Here is a 22232-nt window from a genome sequence, read left to right on the forward strand (position 1 = left end):
CACGTGCCCATAGCAACACGTTGTCGTATCATAGTAACCACATTCGCGCAGGGAGAAAAAAATGAGGGGTGGGTTGTCGAGGTATCTTTCGCTGACCATCGTGAGCATGAGGCTTGGTGATGGCTTCTCTTATTTAACCCGTTACAGACGAGATCTTAGACAAGAGTAAGATTATCAAAGCTGTTTTTCACTAATTCTGTCGAAAATATTAAACCTATATGTTTAACATGTGACAAGCTCCATAAGATAAGTAAAACCTTTTGTTGTTATTGCAAGGGTATCATTATATGTTTGAATGATTTGTTTCAGCCGTATCCAGAAAATTAAAAAAAAAAAAATTTCTGTCAACATTTACTCACCCTCTTGTCATTTTAAACCTGTATGACTTACTTTCTTCTGCACAACACAAAAGAAGATATTTTGAAGAAAGTTGGTAACCGAACAATGGCAGTACCCATTCACTTCTATTGTATGGACACAAAACCAATGCAAGTCAATGTTTGGTTACCAATCTGTTTAACTTTAGGTGAAAGAAAGGGAAATGCCCAGAACTATTAGTGATGTATTTAGTTAGTTAAAGCCGTTAATATAACATCACATATCACAATATTTTTATAGATAATATTTTAGTGTGTTAGTCTTGCTGCACCTATGACACCTATTGAAGCACCACTTCAAATTTTACAATTTTACAAACATACAAAGAAATTGCCGCTGTCGGGCGGAATCCTCGTATCTCCAAAACCATTATTTTTCAGGAAGTTAAAAAACTGCATATTTTTTGAGTTATTAAACATTGTATCGTTAAAGTTGATATTATACCTTATATTGCTATCATATACTGTTGTGTACCAACATTAACACAAAAAGATGTTGGATCCCCAAAACCATGTTTAATCGGAGATACAAGGTTTATAACTTGGGAGCAGGGAGATACGAGATTACGCTGTCATTGATAAGAATGGTACGGACACAGACGTCGCTGCTGCCAGCAGTGTTCATCAAAGTCTGCGGTCGCGTTGAGCCTTTTGACAAGAGACGAGGCTTTAAGAGCTAATGAAAGCTAATGATTGTGGTTACATACATCTTCCTAAACTCTATTTTAAACGTTAGAGCTATGAGTGATGCAATACCAAAATAAAACGTTAAACAGGCTGTCTAATATAGGCGGAAATTAATCTGCACGCAAATAAAGTCGGCGGTCGCGTTGAGCCTCTTGACAAGAGAAAAGGCCTCAATTGTTAACCAAAGCTAACGACTGTGGTTACATTCATCTTCTTAAACTCTATTTTAAAGGTTTAAGAACTATAAGTGATGTAATACAAAAAACGATGAGCTGACTAGGCTGTCTAATAGGCGGAAATTAGCCGAATCTGCTCGCAAACTTACCTTCGTGGCTCACGGACTTCCTTCTGCACCGAAGCATTACAGCTATCGATTTTTAACAAAACAGACCTACTCAAATGTATCTAACCTAACTATTTTCACTCGTTATTGTCTAAAAAACTTTCAATCAGGAGACGTAATGCCGAGAAGCTCCAGCGGAGTGAAGAAGAGGTGGAGTTACGAGACTTCTCAGACAGTTGAAGTGTCCAATGGAGTTAAGAGATTTGCTCTCGAGCTATTTTCAACACTTTAGATTGGTTAATAATTTGTAAAAATAACAGACCCACATGGGGACTGACCAATAGCATCGATTTGTGAAAAAATATGAAATTGACCAAATTTGGACATAGGAGGTTTCCGCCCGACAGCGACGAAATGTAACATATTAAACGTAGGTAGGGTTGGTGATTCTTTACAGAATTATTTTGGAGGAGGTGTGGCTTGCGGTCTATCTTTCATTAAAGGGATACTCCACCCAAAAATCACAATTCTGTCATGAATTACTCCATCCCCAATCATCTTTCCTACTATGGTATTCAATATCCCAGAAGTTTCTAACATTTATCCAAATATCTGTCTTTGTGTTCATCAGAACAAAGAAATGTATACAGATATGGAACAGCTTGAGGGTGAGTAAATGAAGACAGAATTTTCATTTTTGGGTGGAGTATCCCTTTAAAAGCCACCTTGTTAGCCTCTTCGAAATTGCCTTTATTTTTTATTTGTCAGAGATTGATTCGAGTTTGCCTACCTGTCAATCCTAATTCTAGTCCCCAGTTTGTGAGCCATGTAATGTAATTAGCCCCTGTGGTTAGGTTCATGTGAATAGCCAATCAATGGCAGATGAGGTAGATGACTCTTATTCTCAAAGTCACTCCAGCTCGGACAAGGGCTTAATCAAGGCACATCAGTAATATTCAGAGGTCAATTTAATTCCCTTAAACAAATGGCCCAATTATCAGTGACCAGCACGTTTCCTTTTTTTACTCTCCATCTCCTCACAGGACCATCACCTGCTCTTCTGTGGAGATCCCCATTTAATTGGGATGCACTGGCCCGGAGCTAATGAAACATGCTAATGTCTCCGAATGCCTGTTTGAGCCGGTTTTACCTCCACACGGATAACTGTCCATTGGGGTGTTGCAAAACGTCTAGAAAGTGGCAACTTTATTTAGAAAGGCTATTTATAATCCTTTGTAAGCATGTTTTTATTAAACAGTGTGGCATAGTTATGTGGTTTGCATATTTGGGGTCACACGTAAAATGAAAATAGAAGAGATTCTTCTTTGGTTTGCTGACTTTCTCCCCTCCGACACAGCAAATATAGATCATTTTCTGTTGTTTGTGATGTAATTAATGCAATGGAAGTCACGGATGGTAAGTGCTTGTTTTGTTATGGCTCAATGTGCGGATATGAAAGAGGGGGTGGAGGGCAATAGCGTTTCCTACTTTCATTCAAAAATAACCATTGATATCAAGGTAAACATAATTAATCTGTCTCCCTGACTAACAGCATTAGTGTTTCGGGGGAATTTCCTGGGGATGCTACAGGACTGTATGTCTCTATTGTGTTAACTCTCTTGAAATCGTATACCCAGGGTTATTGTTAATCCAGGGTTATATGTTTAATTTTTGACCTGAGAATGTCCCTTAGCTGCTAAAATGAAACACAATACTGTAAAAAACACTCTTATTAATATTTAATGAGAAATAAGGAAACCATTGAGTCAGTTTATTTCTTTAACAATGCATTGTTACATTACATTCTAGCATTTGTTTACACAAACCTGTTACTACTCTGGAGCAGAACTTGAAACAAAATTGGGGCAATAAAATGTTTTTAACCAAGGGATGAATGTAGTGTACAAAGCCCTGCAGATATATGCATTGTACACAACTCCTTGTTCCTGCTTGTACACAATTAATATCAGATCAGCAGTTTCGTTCGAGTTGCCGACACACAATGAAGGATTGCAGGTACAAGAATCGCTGTCATGGCCAGAAATTGCACTGAACTTAGTTTGCGCTCATTCATTAGACTGAATTTTGGTCTGTAAATTTGAAACATGCACCTGGACAATGCACACAGAAACCTGCAATTTGTGAACGTACTACAGTTATATAGTCAAAGTTATATATTTGTACCGGGGCTGTCGCAATATTAGACATTCACATGATTATCGTGGCCAAAAGAATGAACAATATTATCGCAATGCCTATTGTTTATTTTCAGCTTTCTCTTCTGTTACAGGGATAGTTCACCCAAAAATGTATATTCTGTCATCATTTACTCGTATGACTTTCTTTCTTCTGCAGAACACAAAATAAGATATTTTGAAGAATGCTGTTAACCGAACAGCGCTGGCACCCATTCACTTCTATTGTATAGACACAAAACCAATGCAAGTGAATGGGTGCCGCTTAACAACATTCTTCAAAATACATTCATTTGTGTTCCATGAAAGAAAGTCTATGAAATGACAAGGGGATGAGTAAATGATGACAGAATTTTCATTTTGGGGTGAACTATCCCTTTAAGGCAAAACTTTAAATGGGTGCTGATGCTGAATAGTTTACGATATTATGATGTTTGTCAAATTAACACATTTTTGACCACCGTGGTTTTTAATATCATGGTTACTGTTAACACCAGTGTATTGTGACACCTCTCATCTTTACAATTATATGTGGGATAATTGGGAGGATTAGAGGAGTTTGTAACCAACTCTGTACGTTATTCGGTTACATCATTTGGTCTTGAGGCAGAACGTAGATAGTAGTGCATAAGCTCTCCGTAAAGTAATGCATAGTCGCATAATATGACCTTTACCTTCAATAGTCCAATTGCAGCCATTAAAGGGATATTTCACCCAAAATTTTAAATTCTATAATCATTTACTCACCTTCGAGTTTACTCACCTTTACTCACCAAATCTGTATAAATATTTTTGTTCTGATGAACAAATATTTGGAAGAATGCTTATAACCAAACAGATCTTGCCCCCATTGACTCCCATAGTTGGAAAAATTACTTTATCATTGTTTTTGTTCTATTGAACACAAAAGAAGACAATTTGAAGAATGTAGGACAGCAAACAGTTCTGGGGCACTTTTGACTACCATTATATTTTTTCCTACTATGGGAGTCAAAATCTGTCTGGTTATAAGCATTCTTCCAAATATCTTTCTCTGTGTTCATCAGAACAAAGACATTTATACAGATTTGGAACAACTCGAAGGTGAGTAAATGATGACAGAATTTTCATTTTTGGGTGAAGTATCCCTTTAAATGCGTGAGAAAAAGTTGTTGAAATGTTGTGAATTTCAAAACGTTCTTTATTTAAACTTATTTTACCTCACATAATAATGATAAAAATAAGTTTTTATTAAATATAATACTGCGTAATCATAAATAACAATAGGTATTTTATGAAATATTTCTAATTAAGATTAATAAACAAATGCTGATTAAAAACAATACAACATAATAAAATCATAATAAATGCCATGTAATACGGGTGATTTCATTTTACCGCCAAATAAATAAAAATATGATTTTATTTTGACATGTACAACACAGGCAGATACACAACGGGTTCTTGTCAGAGCCGCTAATGAAGTAATGTCATCACATGATGTCAGCATTATCATATGTGTAAAGCATTGAAGAATGTGTAGTGAAACGAGCTTATTCAGTGAGTCTGCTATTTTATTCCAAAAGTTACTCCTGACTGGAGGCTTCCGTAAATATTTAGTTTATAAATAATGCTACAACTAAGTTGAATGGTGCAACTCAAAAATATTTAGTAGTGTAAGTTGTAACTTAGTGCCCATTTAAGTCAAAACTAGGCTAAGTTGTAACTTACGCACAGCTGGTGCAACCAGTAAACAGGTCAAGTTTCTTCTCTCCATTCTCCCGGGTCATCTCTCCTTTTTTTCCGAAATGCCCTGGGATTTTTAATGAGCACAGAGCGCTGGCTTTTTATAGTTTGTGGTGGTGTCCCCATCGCTGTATTGGGGCACTGTACTCACACAAACTGCATGGTGAGCACCACCTGTTGGCCTCACTAACAACTTTTCCAGCTGCAACTTTAGTTTTCACAAGGAGGTCCACCATTCATGACATACGGATTGACTTCACAGCTCAGGAGAGTATGAAATAATGCCAGCAAACCAAAGCCCTATGAAGTTAAAACGTACTTGATTATGAAATGAACAACAAAATGTTGCCTTCACAGAATAGTGTAGTTATGGCATCTACCAGCAGGGGATTATGCTACCCAGCCAAAACTTTACCTTTCGGTCCATGCCCACTCCACCCACTCAACCACGCATTTGTTCGGACCGGCCCAACCTTAAAGTAGGATCATATTTGGCATGAGCTGTTTAAAGTGTCCCCCTGCTCCACAGGACACGGTGACAAATATGTAAGCGTAACGTTTTTATACACATTCGAACGTGCACGATCAGTCACACATACACCTTTTCTCAAGGACACCTCCACATGCGGAGGCATCATCATTGGCACAGCTCATCAACCCTCCTCTCTCTGTGCCTGCTGGGTGGATAGCGGCACACAGTTGGGTTTACTGTTTGTCTGCCGTCCCTCAGGAAACGTTCTCACCCACATACATCCCCGTCACCCACTTCCCAAACCTGTCTCTATCGTGATCTCTGCTATGAGGTAATGAATGAAACAACCTGCTCGTGCCATCTGTGTCCGTATATGTGTTTATTGGTAAACATGCCTGGTGTGTTAAAGCTGCATGCGTATGGGTTCCGACAGGGCTGTGACCACCAAAGATTGGGTATTCTCCCGTTAACCAAATTTTGTTTAGATTCTTAATCGATTACATTTTATCCAAGGGATAGTTTACCCAAAAATCTAAATTATGTCATCATTTATTCACCATATTTATATAAATTTGATATTTCAAGAAATGTCTTTGTGGTTTTGTGTAATTGTGTACAGTACAATAGAAGTCAACGGAGTCCAATGTTGTTGGGTTACCAATGTTCTTCAAAATATCTTCTTTTGTGTTCTGCAGATTAAAGTAAATCATACAGGATTTGAATGACATGAGGGTGAGTAAATGTTGAATGAATTTACATTTTTGGGTGAGCTATCGCTTCGCAGCATCGGTTTAGCTGAACTGAATGAGCATGGTTGTGGGTTCAGTCCCAAGAAACACACATATTGATTTGTATGAATGACCATTCGCAGTTGTACAGTCTAACATAGTACATTTAGCCCGCAGTCGGCTCACAGGAAGGAGGAAGAATCAGGTTCAGTAGACAATTAGGTTACAAAACCAGCTACAAGATTCCATCACTTCATGTTATGTCTATTTTGGGCCTAAAGACTCTGTGTACTACACTGCCCCCATGTGGCAGACCGGACTCAATGTTCAGCCCTATAATTATGTAAGATATTGCAGTGAATGAGTCATCATTGAGTAGTGTTTTACAGCGGGGTAGAACTGTGTGTGGCATGGGCGAGCCGTGCGGGGGGCGACGGAACGTGAAAGTGGGTTTTTCCCGTTTCTATTTTTTTGGCTGATCGTGTCAGTGGACGATCCTCAAAACCTGCTAAAGAGCGAATTTAAATGTGATGCTGTTGATTGTGGGTGGAAGTTTCTGGAACTGCATTTCTAGCTTCAAATAGACAGAATGTACATTTGATCTTGGACCGATACTGACCTTATTCTTTCAGGTCAGTCCGTACTGGCGTAATGCAGCATGTGCATATTTCAACTTAAAATCGTCGTCTTTGGACCAAAATGAATTTTTCTTATATTTAATTTCACATTAATTGTAAAAACGGGGTTCTGGTTTAATCTATTAAAACATCTGATGAATGTAGTTCTTGATGTATCTCGTGCCCTTCTCCTACACACAAGCATATGTCTTGTTACATCATTACCCATTAGCCTCAAGTACAATCATTCCATTATGATTTAGGCTTCCTCTTTCTGTGCAGTTCTGAGAACTGAGAAAAGACTCTTTTGCTGCCAGGATAAGCTTTCTTTGTTTTCAGATCAGATCTGGAGAGCTCTATTAACCTACGTCTGTGGCTCAGTGGAAAAAACAGTTGCATCGATCAGAAAAGATGAATCAGTTTTGCGATAGTGGATTGTACTTTTCAAAATGAAATTACATTGTCTGGCACCTTTAAAAGGTTTCCAGATATAGTTTAACGCAAGATGCTTCAGATGCTTCTGAGCATCCGATCAATGGCTCTTCAGTACTGGGACAAAACAAAGTTACAAAAAAAAATACGTATGAATGAATTATTTTGTATTTCTTTGTAATTTTGTATGTATAACGTAATTTTACTGTTTTTTTACGTATAATGGCCAAAAAACTGTAATTTTACGAATGTATTATTAACTGATTCTTCTCATATTTTGAAATATGGTCAAAACCCGTCAAATTACAGGAAAAGACTGCAAACAGGAAAACATAATTTTTCGGGGAGGGGGGGATTTTACGGGATTTTTGTACAGTCTATATTTTGAAATACGGTCAAAAAACATTAAATTACATAAAAAGACAGCAAATTTACAGAAATTGTAAAAAATATATATTTTACGGAATATTCCTGGCACCCCAGTTTTTTTTTTACTGGATTTTCTTTACAGTGTGTGTTTGGATGCAATTTGTTACTGTTTTTCTTATTTTATCACTCAATATAGTTTTGAGTTATAGATTGAGGGCAGGTGATTTGTTTTAAAGGGATAGTTCACCTAAAAATAAGGTTATGTCATAATTTATTCACTCTCATGTTGTTTAAAACCTGTATATGACTTTTATTATGTGGAACAAAAAGGTAAATATTTTGAGAAATGTCTCTGTGGTTTTGTGTCCATGCAGTGGAGGTCAATGGGGCCACTGTTGTTTGGTTACCAACTTTCTTCAAAACATCATCTTTTGTGTTTTTCAGAAGAAAGAAACATTTTACAGAGTGAGTAAATAATGAAAGAATTTTCATTTTAGGTTAACTATCACTTTAACTTTTGTCAAATATGAAGAAAACATAATGAAGCTCTAGTAATCACTAATTCCAACATATAAAGGTTGAAGTATGAAATATGAATTGCAGGTAAAGTTGAGGGACATGTTTTGTCTCGTGTCTGTAGATACACTGCTATAAATAACCGTCTGCAGACGTATTGATAACAGCACGTCTTTAGCACAGTTCTCTTTCTCGTCAGGCTTGTACTAATGAGACTGCAGAGAGGCGGACAGCTCCACAGCAGGATTCCAGTCCATCCTGTGGTTAGATGACTCAAGAGATCGGAAGGGTGGGCGGCAGGGTTAAGCGGGGCATTGAACGTGACTTTCCTTTAGGCGAAGAGGAAGTATAGCAGAGAAGTGGCAAGAAAATGTGCTCAGAGGAATGCAAACAATTGCAGGTCTGGAGCCAGATTTTTATGGTTTTATCAAATTTATTACAGTAATAAATCCAGGATTGAAAATACAACATTGGCAGCAATGGTATAAAAAACGACACAAAGTAATGTTGTGAACATTATTGATGATGGTGGGGGGTAGAGGTTTGGAATGACTGAGTGGTTACTGAAAAACAGCAATGAATAACAACAAATACTAAACTCAGGGATGGATTACACATAGTAGAAATTAATAATGGCTTTAGCTCGAGGCTGGGTGCATACAGAGATGCATTTTTACAGCCTCGGTGCCCTGATGTTGTTATTGCTACATCTGATTGAACAGGAGAAATTATTATAGTGACACGGCAGAGCTGCACCCCTCATCCTGAGGACAAGATTCTCTAAAGAAATAAACTATAATATACTTTAACATGGGAGAGTATCACAAAACATGAGTCGTACAGCAGGTTTGAAGTCATAGTGCAGCTAGAAACGTTTTCCATATGAGACAACATAGTGAGTTGAAATCGTACAGACATTTTGTCCATAAAATATAGTGCCTGTCTCTAATATCCTATATCTAATGTAGTAGTTGCACTGGTTGCTACAGCTCCCATGAGAATGACCTCTGTACAATCTTGGAAATGTTGGCAGATTCAGCTCATAAAACCCCATTGTTGGATGAATCAATCAGTGCTTCCACTCTTCCACCTCTGGTTCCCTCTCTGGCCATCTCTCTCGGTTAAAAGGCATAGGGCCCGACGTATACTGTTAAGCGAAGGGCTGAACTGGTCTGGTAGCTCATGCGAGGGTTGACAGAAACCATCTCAAGATCTAGCACATACTCTGCGGGGCCGTTAACGGCGCGGGCGAGAACAAGCATGGCGCTGATGTTGTTGATTTGCTGAGGAAAGAGACATAAAAGGCACGCGACTGTTATAAAACTCTGCTCTGTTAAAGGTCCAGTTCATGAAATTTAGCGGCATCTAGTGGTGAGGTTGCGAATTGCAACCAATGGCTCACTCCACCACTCGCCCCTCAAAGCATTACGGTGGCTGACACAGGACTAAGATGTCGTCACGTTTTCGCGTCTTTGCCAAAGGAGACAATGTATTCACGAAATGCGCTCTGTAGAGCAGTTTGTCCGTTTAGGGCGACTGTAGAAACAACATGGTGAATTCCATGTAAGGGGACCTGCGGTGTATGTAGATAGAAATAGCTCATTCTAAGGTAATAAAAACATAACACTTCATTACGTATTACCTGAAGACATAGTTATGTATATTATATTGCATTTCTGTTAATAGATCCTCCAAAAAATTACACACAGCACCTTTAAAAACAAATTGAAGCTTTTGCAAAAGATAATCAGTTTGGAAGGCAGTAATCTCATGAGTCATTCTTCATTTGACAGATTATTACTGTAAATTTATTAGCATTAATCAGGCTTTAATTATTGTCAGTCATTCTGGCAAATTCCTCTGTCCAAAAGTAATACACTATTAGAAATATTAGCATAAAGATGTTTTTTAGAATGTACACTTTGATTCTTACAGCAAAAATGATCAGACTGCATGACAGTGTTCAGTATAATCATATGCACACACTTCATTTTTATGAAGTACACACAGTCAATTAATATTATTCGGAATTTACCCTGAGGTAGAAGTCTCCATTTTCATCTCCAGAGCGGATGTGAAAAGTGTTATAGGCTCCAGGATAGACGATGGTTGCCTGGATCTGAAAGATATCTGAGGGAACAGAGCGTTCGGAGGTGATACTCATGTGGCGATGCACAACGGAATAGGGAAGGTCTCGACAGCCAGATGTTGTTATGGGACACACACAGCGACTAAAATGAAGAAACAGAACATCACAAGACTTGCTATCAAATTCTAGAAGCCTTCTACAAGCAAATTCTTGTATAAATTCTTCATAAAAGTTGTTCTGCACTGAAGCCAAACTTGTGGAGCAGACTGAACTGAATCCATCTTCTCTAAACTGAGTGGAGACCATTTTGAATTTCTGGACTGGTTGAGACTGGTTTCGTTTGAGACACACTAAAGAACACTCTTTAGTTTACAATGTACTAAAAAAAAAAGTGTTAAAAAATGTTTTTTGCATGACTGTTTCGCCACAACTGTACCAAATTAAATGAGAATGTGTACCATATGTCAGACATATTGGCTTAAAAAAAATTTCCCAGATATTTTTTTAGAAATGCGTGACCACCTGTTATTCATTAAAAGTTTGTGAAACTTTACAGACGATGTTGAGACACAGACTCTGGCATGAGATATGGAAAAATAAACAGGGCAATTTGAGAAACTGTGTCAGTAATGCCTCAAAAAGAAGTGATTTAAATAAAAGACATCCAACGGAGAAGAAAATACCTCTGAAATTCTAATGTGCAACTGTATGTGAGACAATTTGCTTTGTTTACTTACTTGTCAGCGACTTGTACATAGGGTTCCTGACAGCTTTTGGTGTCAACACATTTATGACCTCCATGAATGTTCACACAGGTTTGTCCATCTGAGCACTGATGAGTTCCCACCTCACATTCGTTTATTTCTAGATTTTGGAGTAAAACACACACAGCAAGAAAATAAAAAGCCTGAATGTTAAAAGAAAAAAACTCATAGAGTCAACAAAATTAAGTGCAAAGTCTTAAAGGATCCGAGTGTCCCAAATCTTCGGAGTAAATTGTAAAGCTACGTGTCACTTAAAGCGTAATTGAATTGAGACAAACCTTGGCAGAGACGCGAGCCCAGTAACTGATACCCATCAGGACAGACGCAGGAGAATTTCCCACGCTCATTAACACACTGATACTGGCACAGATAACTGGAGAAACTGCACTCATCGATGTCTGGACACAATCGACAAATATTTCCAGTTCTTTTAATTGTAATATGCACAGGTATTAAAAGTATTTTGTTTTCATTTGCTCCCAACTTACCATTGCAAGCGAAGCCATCTGGCCCCAGCTCATAACCCGTCTCACAGCGACAGAGGAACGTCCCGTATGTGTTGTAACACCTCTGACTGCAGGGGGCCCCCATGCCACACTCGTCAACATCTGAACTCAAACACAATTTCATGGCACATAATATATTAAAACATTTAGTGTAAGACAGACAAATCAGATAAATAATACCGTGTTCCACTTCAACCTTTTATGCAATTCCCTTGATCATTTCCTTGTTTTATGGACTTGTGTATGTGCCTCCTACCGACAGAACCAATGCAATGGGTTTAAATTGAATGGCTGCGGCCCATGATCATCTTAAACCCACTATCACTTTCTTTGCACACTTAGTAAAGTGGAACTGACATCCAAAATGGCATGAAGTATCCTTTTAATTTCACTATGATTTCAATCTTTGACATGGTATTACCAAAGTCCGTTTACGGAAGTCATGCCACCCGGCAGTCATGTTTGCAACGCCTCTGGGCAGTTATTTACGTCATAGCAAGTTAACAGTCCTGTCTTTTTGAATGTTGGAAGGCGGATATTTCTAAAATCGCTGGCGAAAATCACAATTAAATAGCATATTTCCAATCAATAATTTTGGTTTGCTAAGCTTAAATTGCAATTAAAAAAATCATCCTTTTAGAGGTCGCTTCAGCTACACGCTGGCACAGCCTGGCGAGCGCCTCACATAAACCCCGCCCCAGAGAATCGTCAGTCTTTTTTGATTGACGATTGGATCATTCTATTGGAAGGCGGGACTATCTTCGCTAGAGCGGCCATAGTGAGCGTTGCATTCCTCTCCACTCATTGTAATGGCAGTGGAGCATCTTGTTAATATATATTACTCATTCAATGTTATATTTCTTTACATTATGAAGAATGACTTCATGTAGAAAACAGTAAATCACGAAACATGCTGGGTTTTCACAGACTGGGTCACATTCAGAATGATGTAAGAACGCCAGAGAATACTTCTAGTGTATTCTAGTGGTAAAATATCCATAAACCACTGGCATAGTGGTCCATGAACCACTGTTCTAGTGGTTTTTGGATATACTGTGCCTCTAAATGCTTTTTTACTGTCATGTTGAAAACTCAAGCAGCTACTTCAGCCAAAAATCTCTGTCATGTGTTATTTCAGAGATATATTAAGCAACATTTCATTTAACTCCAGCTTTTTCCTCATTTTAACAGCATTAACATCCCTCCGTCGAGCACAAAGTCCTCTTTCAGCGCTTTAGATTTTGGCTCTGTTGAATTTAAATGAAGTGTAGGATGTTGTTGTGTAAGTATGTGGGTTTGGATTGCAAGTGTTTGTGCGTGTGTGTGTGCTGTTAAAGTGTGTGTAGGGTGTGTTGACCTATGACTCAGGGTATGGCAAAATAGGGTGTGGGAGGCAGCGTGTGGGTTGGCTTACCGATACAGGAGCGATTGTTGCTCGCCAGCTGGAAACCAGGCTCACACTGGCAGGAGAATGAGCCCGGGACGTTAACACAGCGATGCTGACAGTAGCGATACCGGCACTCATCGATGTCTGAAAAGTATGAACAATAGATCAAAAAGTAGATATTTTTTATGTGCAGGTTATATTGCTGTAAACACTCTACACTTAATTTGATGACTTTAGATTGAAACCAAGTTAACCAGATCAACTATATAAATTGTATTGATCTTATTATTGGGTGTGACTACAAATGTTTTTTAAATGGTAACACTTCACATTAAAGTACCCTTTATAAAGCATTTATAAATGTGTTCATTAATAATAAATAAGTCATTTGCAAATGCATTATGAAGCAGTTATAACTGCATGAATAAAAGGAGGGATTCTAACGAAATACCTGCCAAATAGTGAGCCATTTTTAACTCACACGTTATAAATGCTTAATAAATGTATTTATTCATTATTTATTTGACTCGAAAGCATATTCATTATTATCTTGATGTTGTTTGCAATATAGGCTGTCAGACTGGAGACTGTAGGGTGTTATGTTGTCTGTCTTATACCTGCTCAGCATTTGGCAGGTATTTCGTCAGAATCCCCTTTTTATTCATGCAGTTATAACTGCTTTATAATGCATTTGTAAATTACTTATTAATCATTAATGAACACATTTATAAATGCTTCATAAAGGGTACCCTAATGTAACGGGTTACCAATTAAATAAAAATTATATAAAATTAGTATAGTAGTCAATTGTGGCCAAGAACTGTTTGGTTATAAGCATTCTTCCAAATATCTTTCTTTGTGTTCATCAGAACAAAGACATTTATACAGATTCGGAACAACTCGGGGGTGAGTAAAAGATGACAGGATTTTGAATTTTGGGTGAACTCTTAGTTTTTTTTCAAGTTTTAAATTGATTTTTAGATTTTGAACTTTCTCACCAATGCATTCCGTGCCCACTTTGCGGTAACCGTCTGGACATTGGCAGGTGAAGGATCCTTCTGTATTGAAGCACTCCTGACTTGGCTGACAGTCATGCGTGTCTCGTTTACATTCATCCACATCTGCGTTTGTGAGACAGAATGATAGAAATTGATTGTGGATACATCTCTGGCTCCGCTTACTTCTGGTCTCAGTTATGGCCCTGTAGCTGCCATAACTCTGGAATGTTATTATTGCGGCAAAGACATTTATTAGTTTACAGCTAACAACTCATGGGATCTTCATAAATCCTCACTCGCTTTGTAAGTGCCTGCGTGCCGCTTCCAAGAAACGCTTTCTCTATTCACTTGACGGTAGACAACAGCTGGGATGTTTCAGTCTTGAATTCTTGGACCCCCTGCAGATCAGACCCCTGCCAAGACTTCAGCAAGACTCCCACAGTTGTCTGAGCGCAAACACTAGCTGACCACTTTCTAAATACCACCTGTTTCTGTCTGAATCATTCAAGTGTGAAGAACCAAAACTCGCATATAATGTCCCCCAAAACCACAACTACTATCACTTTCACGTACAGCTTTGATCTTAGGACACATGATTCAGTGACTCTCAACATTAGTGTTCTATTGTTTACGCAGGCCGTCTAACACCTGTTCTGAAAACACATGCTCACCCACGCAGCTGTCTCCCAGAGGCTCAAAACCAGTAGGACATGGATTGAAAGGCTCGTTGGCAACATTCTCCAAATTGGGGTGAATCTGGTTTGGTGGCTCATTGACGCCAATAGAGCGAGGGAGGCACAGGTACCCGCCATAGTGGTTGAAACACTTCATCTCTCCCTTACAGGCCTCTGGGATTGTCTCGCATTCATTTATATCTGCATACACATATTTAAACACGTTAGAGATGTTGATGATTGAGGTGATGTAGAAGATGAGTGGTGGTGATGTACCTTTGCAATGTTGTGTCTGTGGATCCCAATGATACCCATCTGTACATTTCTATGACATAAAAACATAGATTATGTTTTTTTCTTTGTTTCACTTTATTTATTAATTATATAGCGTAATTAAATTAATTAAGTAATAAATATAAGTATTTTAATTAAAAATAATTGAATTCAATTTATTTTATTATTTTATTTTCAAAAATAACAAGATAATGGCCTGAAAGGATCACACATCATTAACACATTTAATATGGTGAGGAAACATAGAGGGAGAGATGAGCAGAAAAGAGAGGCAGAAAAAGCTTTCGTCCCTTCTTACCGTGTAGGTGTCAGTTTCTGTGGGAGGCTGTGAAATAGCGTGGTGGAGAAACACAGAGATGCACATGCAAAACACCAAAAGATACATGGGCCGCATCCTCACACACATCTTCAGCACTCTCTTATGAGCAAAGAGGAAAACACACTTCTGGGAGTGTTGAGAAAAGAGAAGGAATCAGACACACATGCACACACTCGTAGAAGTTTGGTGTGGATTGGTGCTGAGAGGTTACAGAAGGAATCTGTAGATGAGAAACAAATAAAAATAAAATTCAGAAACAGCTCAACACATCACTGTAATAACACATTGTTAAATTATGACCACAATTTCAGTTTCTTGTCTGGAGCTTTCATGTTATTTATGCTCATGGTGCTTGGCCTAACATATTGCTTGATGATGGGACTCCCCCTGGTGGTTATTTTGAAATTGCTATAATTTTATCACATTATCGTGGCAATTCAAATAAAATTGACTAAAAAGTATATATATTCAGTCTTGACCAAAAGTGATGTCCATTTTAATTCAGATATGTGACCCAATCTGTGAAAACCCATTTAAAACAATCTTTATGTGATTTACTGTTTTACTTGGTCACATATATTAATAAAGTATTTAAACACTTTATATTTTCATTGCACATTTACACTTGGAGTATATAATAAGTGTAAAATGAAGCTCATCTTTGGGACTTGACAAAAAATTCCAACAACGCTTAAAGGCGGGGTGTTCGATTTCTCTGAGCCGTCGTCGATGTTCAAATCACCAAAACAAACACACCCCTAACTCCATCTTTCGCTTTCGTCAGCGCTCGGCTCGACTAATGTCCGTCCTGTGCACTGTGATTGGCTGTGATTACTGCTGATTGGCTACAAGGTTGTTTTGGTACTTGGCCCGACTCGGTTGTCTAAAGCGTAATTCGGAAATCGGTTACCCAGCCTTTAAAGGCACAGTTCATCATTCTGTCATCATTTACTCACCCTCAGATTGTTCCAAACTTCTATACATTTCTTTGTTCTGCTAAACAAAAATGAAGGTATTTGGAAGAATGTCAGTAACTAAACAGATATCACCCCCCATTTACTGCCATAGTAGGAAAAATAAATACTATGGGAGTCAATGGCGGACAAGATCTGTTCGGTTACTGACATTCTTCCAAATATATTCCTTAGTGTTTAGCAGAACAAAGAAATGTATACAGTTTTGGAACAATCTGAGGATGAGTAAATTATGGCAGAATTTTTGGGTGAATTGTCCCTTTAAATCAAGGCCCAGGAGAAAGACTACAAAATATTACTACACAAGCGGATCAATAAATATCAATAGCAAATTAGAAATCTAGTCAATGTATGCCTCTTTAGCTTTATGTTTTTCTATATTTTTCTTTGTATATTTGAATAAAACCCAAAATCATTTATATGCTTTTTGTTAAATAATTTTGTGCAAAAAGTACTTTTACAACTACAGGTTTCAGTGTTTTTACCATACACCTTATATTTTGATGGCTTAACCTGAAGGGGGTAAATATTGTACAAATATTCCCTCCTGGACGTCACTTTTGGCCACAGCAAAATCGCCAGTGTTAAAAAAGGTCAAATTAACTCTCATAGTGTATATATAATCCACACTTCGGTAGTGTGGATTATATATACACTGTGATTGTTAATTTGACCTTTTTTAACACTGGCGATTTTGCTTATTCATGTGACCAGGCAGGAGAATGTTATTTGTCATGAGGGCACTTATTTTTAATAGAGATGTAAAGAAATGAGGGATGTTACACTCTTCCCTCACAGTACTGAAGTGATATCATGGTACAGTGATGATGTCAGAGATTAATATAATACTTATAAACTGTTATTACGATGGTGCTTGAAGGTACTTCAGAAAATACCATTTTGACTTCCTGAGGAGTCAAGAGACAAAAAACATGACCAAAAACCTAATACTAACACACAAGGTTTAGAGAACCAGGAACAAAAGTATTGTCACATTGACTCGGTGTGACGAACAGCAAGCCACAAGGTGACGTGCAGATCTGCACATTCTGCCTGAGTTACATCACTTTCCAAACAGAGCTGTGCTTTCTTGCCCAAACCATGTGAAAATAATTGACTTGCAGGATCCAGCATGCAAGACACACATTTAAACTTTGTTAAAACAGAAATATGCTTGCTCAAATCTCAGCTGTCTGAATTACTCTTTTCTCCAGACTGACTTACGTGCTACTTATGGTTTCAGTAGTGCCCCGAACCAGGCTGTCCCGGTGGTTTTGCGTAGGACTGGGAAAAACCTGAAATCAACCATCATAACAAACTTGAGGCCAGTAGGAAGTTATGTCCAGTGACTTGGCCAGAGTGTGGGTGTGGGTGACGAAGTCTGCCATGCCTCAGACGAGGGGCAGTTGACCCTCTGGAATGTCAGTGGAGAGGATGTGGGTACCACTCTGCATAACGGTCAACTGGACCATTGCCGTGTTTCCCAGAGTATCGCGTTCCAGCGAAACCCCCCTCCGTGGTTCTCCAGAAAGGTCAAGTGTAGCTTCCCAGAATGCTCTAGAGTCCCCTTTTTAACAATCATATACCAGGTGTTTTAGATTTAGTTTGTGATTTACTTTGAAACCTTTCTGTCTATTATAATTTATAATTAAGACTTCTCTTGTATGGACGCAAAAAATATCTTTTTAGTGTTTCACAGAAGAAAGAGTCATAGAACAACATGAGGGTGTATAAATGATAACAGAACTGTTATTTTGTTTGAGTCCTTTCGGAGCCACGTGCATCTACATGCACACAGTCTACTGCTGACTGACTTGACATCCAGTGACCTCCACATGATCTGATTGAAAGTCATTTCAAAAACGGCTCTGGGAAATTAAGTTAGTTCTGAGAAACCACTTGGTTTAATATTATAGAAAATTCAAGTGTGGTTTATTAACTGCATGTACTTTTAGCAGTTTCTGTATAATACATGATGATCTGCGATGCATAGAATTAAAAGGATAATTCATAATAATCTAATTCATGTGTTTAAGTGTGGGGTTGTCATTGTATGGCTAGTTCTAGGGCATAATAAATTATGGTGAAGCACTTTAAGTACAGCACTTTAGTTTTGTTTGCTGCTCATACATTAGCTAACTAACACTGTATATACACTCTACGAATGTTGGGTTAAAAAGAGACAAACTCAACTGTTGGGTTATAAAATAACCTATCCTGTGTTGTTTCAACCCAAAATTATGGGTTGTTTTAAACCTATTGTGTAGAGTTAAATTAACCCAATAGCTGTGTTTGTCCCTTTTTGACCCAAAGCTGGGTTTAAAATAGCCCCGAAATTTTTAGAGTGTATATACATACATATATAGATTTAAATGTTGTGTAATAAAACCTGACCTTACAAGCACAGTGCAAGGACCACACACGTCTAATGGCAAACACTATCTGCCTACCTCTCTACCGCTGGAAATCTGACATGGTGGTCACTGCACATGTACATTTAAAATTCAAACAGCTTCCCATAATATTTGGACATCACTATAGGCTACTCATAAACCGATGTGTCTACAATATATAAATCATTATTTATGTCATTGCATTAAATAATAATATGTAATTATTATTACAACATTTAGGATAACAAGCTAATTTCCAAGCAAAACAACAAAGAAAGTTTAACTTATGTTTCGACTGTTCAAAATGAAAATATTCGTTGTCGCCTTGGAATTATAAGGTTCTGTCTGCATTCTGCAGAGTTTTGAGATATTGAGCTTTAAAGTGTTTGCATTTCCTTTGACTTCGTAGATAAAACATTTTTGTTTTCTAAAAATCCCCAAAATGTACAACACAATGTAAAGAAAAATACATCACATAATGTTAATGAGTTGTCACAGAAACATGTAAACTCAATTTTGACAGAAATGTCAGATAGAACCTTCTAAAGTGACGATGTGGACGTGCGAACATCATATTGATACTTTACATTTGACTAAAAGTATAATTTTAGTACATTTTAGTAGCACAGCAGCTGTTTGAAAGTAATTGGAAAAAATGCTATTTTGTTAATGCTTAACATTAAAATAAGCCAAATCTGTGGCCAAAAATGGAATTCTATTATCAATTATAATGCAATATGTTTTTTACTCTAAAATGAAACGCAAAGAAAAAAGATGTGTGGCAGAGTATCCAAGCCATGGTTATCCCTGGTCCGCAACTACTTTCATTGAAGGAACTCTGTCTCATATCTCCGTATGTGTTTCACCGTAGAATAAAGACACAAATGGGTAGAATGACATGACGGTGAGTACATGATAAAAGAACTTCCATTTTAGTGTAAACTTTCAGTAATATTTTCAAAATGCAAATGTCAAGTAGAAATTCTAAAAACGACTACAGTGGCTGTAACAAAAGGCTGTACTAAGACTCACTTTATGCCCCCATCACACTTTCTACTTTTAGACGAATACTCAAGTCAGCATCCAGCCATATAAAATAACTAATGAACAAAATATATAAACAAATGTGACGTAACTGCTGGGTATAGAAGTGGTCTGTGTAAGTACAGTAAGGTAGTGTTCCCTGTTCTGATCTCACATAGTCATTTTATTATGTGGTCATTTTTGTTACAACACCTGTATTTCCAAAGGGGTCCAGAAAGTTTTTATGCAAACACAACCGTTACCAAGAATACCACAACCTTTTGTTTGTCCTTAGAATCCGCTGGCCACACGCTGTCTATGTGTAATGTTCCCATTCTGCCATTTCTTGCAAATAAAACCAGCTTGTATAAACAGACAGCAGCGAGTATGAATAAGCTTTTTGTTTTCAAAAATAGAGACATTATCTAAACAAAGTCACCCGTTTACGTTCGCAGGGATCAAATAACCACTTACAGTGAATGGCAATAATCTGGTTGTGAAACAGTGGTTGGAAAAGCCATTGGAAAGTTTTGCAACACAGCAGAGTGTCTCAGAGCTAGATGTGTCGAGATGTGTAAAAACCCTGATGATGGTTGAGTAATAAATGCTAGGGGAAAAAATAAATTCAATTAATGTTTATGCATGTGCACCCTGTACCGGGGGCGGAAAGTTGTAAGATGATACGACGGTCACTATTTTGAGCTTGTTTGGTTGGAGACATGGAAAGTGCTGAATAATGTGATTGATTGTTTTCTCAATAGACTGGAGTGCGTGGTGTCTGCAGGATGTGGAAAGCGAGCGTGACGTGTGCAGCCCTTCAAAAAACTTGAAATTTTCCCTAGTCTGTTCTTTATCTCTTTATCTCGTCCTTTGTTGCACGCTGTATGTGGCATAACTTAAATTCCTGATTGACCTACATGATCATATATACAACGGCCCAGAGACCCCCCTCAAACAACAACCATCATATGACATTATTACATTTCAGTGCATTCACAAATATTTTCATATAAAGTCATATTTAAGTGTGCTTTACTTACAGGCCAAGCTTCTTCTGCACGTTTCTTTCTGCTATGTTCTTCCGGTGGCTTTGTGGGTCAGCACCCAGGATCCTCTGCCTCTTGTACGTCTTCTGTCCTTCCTCAGTCTGATAGAGCGAGCGTGGAGACGGACAGCTGGACTATGAATGTATGCAGGGGAGGGAAAGTCGGAAGAGAGAAGGACGGCCTATTCCGATCCCCATACAGCCCCCCTGCACGGCCAACCTCCGCCCCCAGAACCCCCCCATTATGAAAATTCCTGGTCTGTGGCCCAAATTCCAAATTTGTCCAACTCTGGAAGAACAGAACAGCGTACAGATTCACACACATAACCAACCAACCCCCTCCATACACATAAGCACCAGCCCCCGCGCACACCGACACCCCACCTGGTTTCATTTAAACTCACCCCCCACAGCCTACAACTTTCTTTCTCTTTTTTCCCCTCCGCCTCAAGTCACCCTTCATCTGTCCCATCTTTTTTGGTCTTACTCTTGGTCTCTATTCCTTTCATTCGGCCGGTTATTTATAGCTTGGGAGAAGCTAGTGGAATGTAGACAAAAATTAGAGAGCAAACTAGAAAGAGAAAGGGAGTTTTTTTGCCCATGTCTAAATATTTAAACTGGTACACGCATGCTGATATTAGGATGGAAATGAAGGGCAGTGGAAAGACTGACATTTTTACTGCCATTATAGCTTTACAGACTCTAAATATAGTACAGATTAATAAATCCATCGTCTAATAAACTTCAGACCTTCAGACTCGAGCTTCTCAGCTGGTTCTGCTTCATAGGACAAAGATTTTACATCGAAGTGGCAACCTAGTGATAGTGACCCAAACTATCCAAAAAATGTATTGTACATAGGTAAACAAAAATGTCTTTTAGATCGTACATAAAATCGAACGCAAGTGACACTGAATTTAATACAGTCTGGGTTATATTTTACTTCATGATTTTTTAGATCTGCCATATGACAGATAAACATGCACCAAACTTAAAGGAGTAGTTCACCTTCAAAATGAAAATTCTGTCATAATTTACTCACCCTCTTGTCATTTCAAACCTGTATGACTTTCTTTCTTCCACAGAACACAAAAGAAGATATTTTGAAGAACGTGGTTAACAGCCTCCCATTCACTTGCATTGGTTACAATGCTATAATGCAGGCTGTGCTGTTCTGTTACCAACATTTTTCAAAATATCTTCTTTTGTGTTCTGCAGAAGAAAGAAAGTCATGGCGTGTATGTGACGACAGAATTTTCATTTTGAAGGTGAACTACTCCTTTAACAGAAATAGATTGGAAGTATGGCCTTCATATCTTAAGGTCTAATGTCAATAAATAATTTATAATAATAATAAATTTTAAA

General features: G+C 38.0%; 1 protein-coding gene and 1 long non-coding RNA gene across 2 annotated transcripts in view; one reads left to right on the forward strand and one right to left on the reverse strand.

The window, feature by feature from the left end:
• The window catches only part of LOC130563888 (uncharacterized), a 19779-nt gene extending 9197 nt beyond the window's left edge, over window positions 1–10582 (forward strand). The window contains exon 4 of the long non-coding RNA XR_008964172.1: window positions 10469–10582. This is a non-coding gene — a long non-coding RNA (uncharacterized LOC130563888). The remainder of the gene's footprint in view (window positions 1–10468) is intronic.
• Window positions 8505–21876, reverse strand: efemp2a (EGF containing fibulin extracellular matrix protein 2a). Its single transcript, XM_057349684.1, has 11 exons — window positions 20863–21876; window positions 15412–15652; window positions 15096–15144; window positions 14817–15020; window positions 14146–14268; window positions 13175–13291; window positions 11743–11862; window positions 11533–11652; window positions 11228–11354; window positions 10437–10632; window positions 8505–9684 (listed from the first exon to the last, which is right to left on the reverse strand). Exons 2-11 carry the CDS (start codon window positions 15517–15519, stop codon window positions 9523–9525), a joined length of 1326 nt encoding a protein of 441 aa, XP_057205667.1. The 5' UTR covers window positions 15520–15652; window positions 20863–21876; the 3' UTR covers window positions 8505–9522.
• Between the last annotated feature and the right edge of the window lie 356 nt (window positions 21877–22232).

This window comes from Triplophysa rosa, linkage group LG13 (genome assembly GCF_024868665.1).
Source record: "Triplophysa rosa linkage group LG13, Trosa_1v2, whole genome shotgun sequence".
NCBI lineage: Eukaryota > Metazoa > Chordata > Actinopteri > Cypriniformes > Nemacheilidae > Triplophysa > Triplophysa rosa.